The following is a 6,226-nucleotide window of genomic DNA, read 5'->3' as shown; positions in this document are numbered from 1 at the left end:
TAAAATCCCATGCTACGTGTACTGTGTTAACCTAACTGAGACTTTGTTATAGCACTTATATATCATTGCTTTTTTTGTTGTTTTTTGATTACTTCCACTGTCTTCATCTGTAAGTTGCTTTGGATAAAAGCGTCTGCTAAATGAATAAATGTAAATGTAAGTGCACACTAGGGGCAGTCTTGATAGTTGTGAGAATATCATTATCTGCAATTTTTGCAACTTGTCATTTTTACGCATAGTGGCCACTTTATCAGGTACAACCTTAACAAATAATCTCAAGTCTTTGTGGCATGGATTTAGCAAAGTCTGGTCTCTCTCTCATTTATTAGCATTAGCATCTTTCTGATAAGACCCTTTTAAGTTACTTTTCTTTCCAGAGCGATCGATCTGATGTCTAGATTCAGGTTTGACTGTGCTGTATTTAGCTGAAAGCGGTTTTTAGCAACAGAAAAATGAAATTCCTATTAGACTTGGGTAAAAGGGTTACAAATAAGCCTTTATTTTAAACTTGCACATTTAATGATTGGTGTAAAACTGAACCAAACATAAATGATAGAACTTGCATTGAACCAGACAACTAAATGAATTTATCCAGCTTGCCCTTCCATGTTTCATATCGCTGCTGAGTAGGTGGTATCATGTTGTCATGAATCCATGCAAAGTAGTGGGAAATATGAGTGTACACCGTGAGGTAATCTGCATTTGTGTGGTTTTTGTAAAATGACACAATTCCCTGTGCGACGCCTCCACAAACAAGTGGACCCCCAGAGTCTCCCTGTGGATTATATCAGTTGATTATTAGTATATCACAATGCACTGACACTGATACTAATAATAATTTGTGTGTGGTGCGTCTTGAAATACCCGTGATGGTCCAGTTTTTCCCTCATTGCACAGAGTGTCAGCCGGGCCACAATTTGCAGAGTCTATCAGAGTCACGTTTGCTTCTTTGAGCACATTTGAAGGAGACCTATGCTGGTAATCTTGCCAGCCCCAACCCATGACCATGCAGTCCTTTGAGAATTGTTCATTCCCAGGCAAAGCGATAGTATTCACCGTTTTGTTTAAAACTGCAGGGGTTTTGAGCTGGAAGAGAAGATGCAAAGTCCCTGATTCAGTCGATGACCGCTACATTTCATTCAGTGTTTTTAAAGATAGGCTATTAAAAATGTTATGCTGATCTTAAGTATATTTGGTAAATGTTAACAATTTCCTATCATAGAATAATGTTTTTTAGGCATGATACCAATGCATTTGTTTAATCTTATGTTATTACCTTTAGAAGCATGATGTCATGTCCTTTCTTGTCCATACTGAATCCTGGATGTGGAATGGGATCTACAGCTACACCGCCAGGTAAATGTCTGGTGTCATCGACTCCCAAATACACCATAAGATCACTAAAATAAATAAATAAATAAATTGTTATCATAGAGGCCAGAGTAACAAAATGGTTCATATATATTTACAAGAAAGACATGGACTTTGGATGTTAAATGTCACAAATTTTCACGGATTTTCAGTAATATTATCAGTATGTCTGCCCTGATACCAGTGGATGAGAACAAAACTTGAACTGAATTAAACTGGATGATAACACTATTGGGGAAGTCGTGGCCTAATGGTTAGAGAGTTGGACTCGCAATCGAAGGGTTGTGAGTTTGAGTCTCGGGCCGGCAGGAATTGTGGGTGGGGGTAGTGCATGTTCAGCTCTCTCTCCACCCTCAATACCACGACTTAAGTGACCTTGAGCAAGGCATCGAGCCCCCAACTGCTCCCCGGGCGCCGCAGCATAAATGGCTGCCCATTGCTCCGGGTGTGTGTTCACAGTGTGTGCACTTTGGATGGGTTAAAAATGCAGAGCATGAAGTGATAGCTACCTTACAGCTGAATTAGACTCGATTCAAAATGTATGAACTTTACAATGAACTGAATAATAACACCATTGTCTTTTTAGAGCTGCTTGCTACTAAATTTGAATTGTCTTCATAACTGAGCTTTCCATAGTTTATTCTGATATTTTCGTGTTTATTACTGTAAAGCTGAAATGATCTGTCTTATATAAAGCGCTAAAGAAATGAATGTCACTTGACTTCAAAGTAGGGTTTTTTTTTTCAAACCGTTATAGACAATGAATGCCCGCACTTAGTCAGTTTGTATACTCTTAATTTCTTTTTGATTCTAAAATATGATAATTTCACCTACCTTTTTATGCAGTGGGCGGCTGTCATCACATAATCCTCTTTTACCAAAAAACCACCACATGTTGTTTTTGTAACGCTGTCACGGATGAAGACCATGTAGGGTCGACTGTGTGGAACGGAGACTTTACCACCAACAATGCCATCATCCATGGAAAAACCTAAAAAAAAAAAAAAGAGTTTAGTACTATTCAATAGCATATTCTGGGACATATTCTGAAAAAAATAATAAATAAATGACTGCTGACATGATTACTTATCATTACTTTAGTTAATTTGGATAGTTAAGTTATCTCAACAAAAAAAAAGTACCATTTAAGTAAACTAATTGCGGAAACGTAATTTTTTTTTACTGTGAGACTGTTTAATTACTAATGTAGACTGGATGTAAATACCTGGGGTGCAGGAAGGCAGCAGTAGCAGACAAGTGATTTGCCAACGGATGCTCATTGTAGACAGCTCAGTTACACTCAATGTGCACCACAGAGATGTTGGGCTGTGCTTTTATAGAGTGGCCCAAACCCGGAAGATAATAGCAGAAGCTGCAGCATGCTCTGCATTCAGATCAGTTGTACTGATCTGACAGCGTTTAAGTTAGAGACTGTTAAAGGAAGATTTGATCATCATCAGCTTAAGTTGTTTCGCAACTAACACTTTGGTGATAATATCAGAACTTGATAGTAACAAGATAGTAACGAGAATCTCGTTATATGTAATGTTTGCAGCTTCTGGTACGTTGACTACCATAATTCATGGCCATTTTTGTTTTATGCGTAGTCACCACTTGATCCGGTTCATACTACAAACCCGAGAATGACCTGATTTCTTTGTGGCGTGGATTTAGTAAGGGGTTGGAAATATTTATGTTTAGAAAGTCTGGTGTCTGTTGAGATGGTAGCGTGATACAGTTGCTGCAGATTTATATGAGCTGCACATTCATATCAATCTGCCCTTTCTCCACATCCCAAAGGTACTCTTTTGAGTTTTGGAGACTGTGGGAGTCGTCTGAGAACACTGAACCTCTCGAGTGTGCGTGCATTTTTTTTATGCACTGAATGTTCTCTGTGTTTCCTTGTTGCTCAAGATGTTTCACAACTTGTTTAAGTGTCTTCGTCCCTTGTGGTGGTACAGAGACACTCTGACATTTAACCTCTTTGTGTTACTTTTCAAAAATGGTTGGATTCCTTGGAGAGATGGAGATAACGGGTGACAGTTGGAGTGAAATTGAGTTAAAGATGGTTGATTTATCACTTGCTTAGTCAAGAAGTTTTTTTGTAGCATCTTATTTAAAAAAGTTTTTTCCCTCTCCATCTTTTGTAAAGTATAAAATACAATTTTATTTTTCAGACTGACGGGACATGGTGCATTTCCAATGTAGAGCTAACCTTTGATGAAATTACTTTATTTTCATTGCAAAGATGAGAGGCATGCATTTTCTTTTAGAATCACTTACTATTAGTTTGATGTGGGTAATGGCCAGATGTTCTGATATGCATGATGGAATATTTGGCAAACTGGGACCTTTTGTGTTGCTACAGTACCTGCTTGAGTAGCATTAACTGACTATTTTGTTCAAATAGAATGGTTCTTCTTGTCAGTGTGTTCATTTAGCATTGATATCTTTCTAAGATCTTTTTGTAAGACCACATTTGATAGAGAACTGTCATGGTAATCTTGCCAGCCCCAACCCATGCCCATGCAGTCCTTTGAGGTTTTTTCATTCTCAAGTTTTGGCAAAGTGATAGCATTCACAGTTCTTTTCAAAGTTGCAATGGTTTTGAGCTGAAAGAGAAGTTGCAGAGTTCTTGCTTGAGGTAATAACCCCTATATAACCCCTCTTCCCCAATTGTTCAGTGCACTAAGTATAACCTTTGTGATAAAAGTATAAAATATAAGAATTTTGCCCACCTTCTTTTACAGTGGGTGGCTGTCTTTAAAAAATACTTTCTTTCCAAAAATAAAAAACCACCACATGCTTGTTTTGATACCTTGTCATGATTGTAGACCATGTAGGGTTGATTGCGTAAAACAGAGACTTTACCACCAACATGTTTGGTTCTGCTTTTATAGAGTCATTCAAAGGACCCAAATCCAGAAAGAGTTGCAAAGCATTTAAGTTAGAGACTGTTAAACAGGAAAATACACTTAGCAGAATAATCCAACAGAAAATTTGACTATTACCTGGAAAACTGAGAATCTTCACAATCATATTTTATGCATCAAGTCACCACATTCAATTCAAAAGCAATTTGCATTGTAATGCGCCTAGTGGGATAAAATGGTACAGTTAAGATAAGTTACGTAAACTCAAGGACATTTATAAATATGCAAATAATATGTTCAGCAAATAACTGCTAGCGCAGAGTATGCGTGATCATCCTTCAAGCATGCTTGTTTAAAAATAATTGTTCAGCTGTAGAGTTCATTGGGCCAGAGGTTTTGTAGCTCCTTGTAGAGTCCTCCAAAACAGGAAATCCATTTTCATAGCTTTCATTACACGTCTTTGATGGATGTAGAAAAATGCACATTCAACAGAAACGCTGTTTTGAATATTTCGATATTAGCGATGCGGTCGCATAGTTCCTAAAGGCTGTAATGCTATATGCTTGCTTTAGCCATGCAAATACGCCAAGCAGTAGCACAGGAATGCCCATTAAGAAACTTCCTACGTCTAGACTGAGGTATGTTCTTCTCATACCTGAACCACAAGACGTTATTATAATTATTGTGAATGAAGCGCAACCAAGGTTTCTGAGAGAGAGAGGGATGGTGGGGAGTGGGTTGCATGCAGAAGACTGGGTTGTGAACAGTAATGGGTATTACAGGAGGAGGATTGGAGAGGCCGAGCAGAAGGGGGGTGTCCAAAAGAACGTTTACCGGCAGACTGTCAGCTTTATTAGAACCAGGGGGTTGACTTTGGGATGGTTAAGCAATTAGACGTCATGACAGAAGCAGGGAATGAAACGAGAGTTGTAAAAAGCCCATCAATCACTACACAAATCATGATTATTAGGAATAAAAGGAAATGACAACAGCGTGTTTCCAAAGAAGAAGGTAGCACACTGCGAGGTCAGGATCTAGGATTGGGTTTGTGTAATACACTTAATCACCCACATCTTCTTTGAGGGATCTCAGTTGATATTTGCTGTTCCTAACTTCATATATGTTTTCCCTGCTATCTTGCATCGCCTTCAGCTCTAATCAGTATCTCTGCTCATGGTATCATCTACTCACACTGAGGACATGTCAAGTTATTTTGCAATTCTCAGAAGATCACTAGATAAAGCCTTCACCCACAGTGTTACGTGCGTTAAATTGAGTATGTGTGAATACGTGGTTTTGATAGTTTTTTGATCCACAGTACGTGTCTTTGACCCTTTGTATGGTTCCCTGGAGCTGATCTCTGTCCCGGTTGAGACCAAAGACAGGAATTAAGAAGGCAAGACGAGCATTGACAATGAGTTCCAGACGAGGTTAAAAATCTATTTGTCTGAGCACTAAATTCTCCTTTTGCTGCTTCCCCAAAAGGACTTTGTAAGTTTATATGTCCCTTTACTACATTCATAAAATGGATCACGAACTTCTGTCCTAGAACAAAGAAAACACAGCACAACTTGTGCACTATATTGCTATAATGTGAGAAAAAACAGTTAAATTTATTCCATTATTCATTGGCATAGCTATTATATGGTTTATTTCGTCAATGAAAAGGGTGTTCGTTGATTAGCTTTTTTCCCATGACTAAAACGAGACTATGACGAGATGACAATAAGGTCAGTAAACAGTATAACTGTGTCTATGTCAACATGCAAAATTGTTGCCGATAAAAGTAGATACTAAAATATGTTTAAACTATTTATTTTTTCCGTCGACCGCTGTACACGCCTCTACTATGTGTGCTTTCATGTTTTCGGTGGACAGATATCAAGTTTGAGTTAGCTTGAGCTCTATAGTTCCAATTCGCAAATCAGAGCTTCTCTGTTAAAAGGACATATTTATATATTTGTTTATATTTTGCAATCTGG

The 6,226-nt window shown here is 38.1% G+C and overlaps 1 protein-coding gene across 1 annotated transcript; it reads right to left on the bottom strand.

Annotated features, from left to right (window-relative positions):
* Positions 1-475: 475 nt before the first annotated feature.
* Positions 476-2,771, bottom strand: si:ch211-212d10.1 (duodenase-1). Its single transcript, XM_052590499.1, has 5 exons — positions 2,597-2,771; positions 2,206-2,362; positions 1,277-1,400; positions 865-1,086; positions 476-775 (listed from the first exon to the last, which is right to left on the bottom strand). Exons 1-5 carry the CDS (start codon positions 2,649-2,651, stop codon positions 578-580), a joined length of 756 nt encoding a protein of 251 aa, XP_052446459.1. The 5' UTR covers positions 2,652-2,771; the 3' UTR covers positions 476-577.
* Between the last annotated feature and the right edge of the window lie 3,455 nt (positions 2,772-6,226).

Source organism: Carassius gibelio, chromosome B22, assembly GCF_023724105.1.
Source record: "Carassius gibelio isolate Cgi1373 ecotype wild population from Czech Republic chromosome B22, carGib1.2-hapl.c, whole genome shotgun sequence".
Lineage (NCBI taxonomy): Eukaryota > Metazoa > Chordata > Actinopteri > Cypriniformes > Cyprinidae > Carassius > Carassius gibelio.
Note: the sequence above shows the minus strand (reverse complement) of the source record. Positions and strands in the feature narration are given on the sequence as shown.

What these genes read in the sequence shown, in the direction of transcription:
- si:ch211-212d10.1 (XM_052590499.1), bottom strand. Translation starts at nt 2,651, where the DNA reads ATGAGCATCCGTTGGCAAATCACTTGTCTGCTACTGCTGCCTTCCTGC. An exon ending in GCTGCCTTCCTGCACCCCAG is followed by an intron (nt 2,363 to 2,596) that starts GTATTTACATCC and finishes TTTTTTTTTTAG; the next exon opens with GTTTTTCCATGGATGATGGC. An exon ending in GCCGCCCACTGCATAAAAAG is followed by an intron (nt 1,401 to 2,205) that starts GTAGGTGAAATT and finishes TATTTATTTTAG; the next exon opens with TGATCTTATGGTGTATTTGG.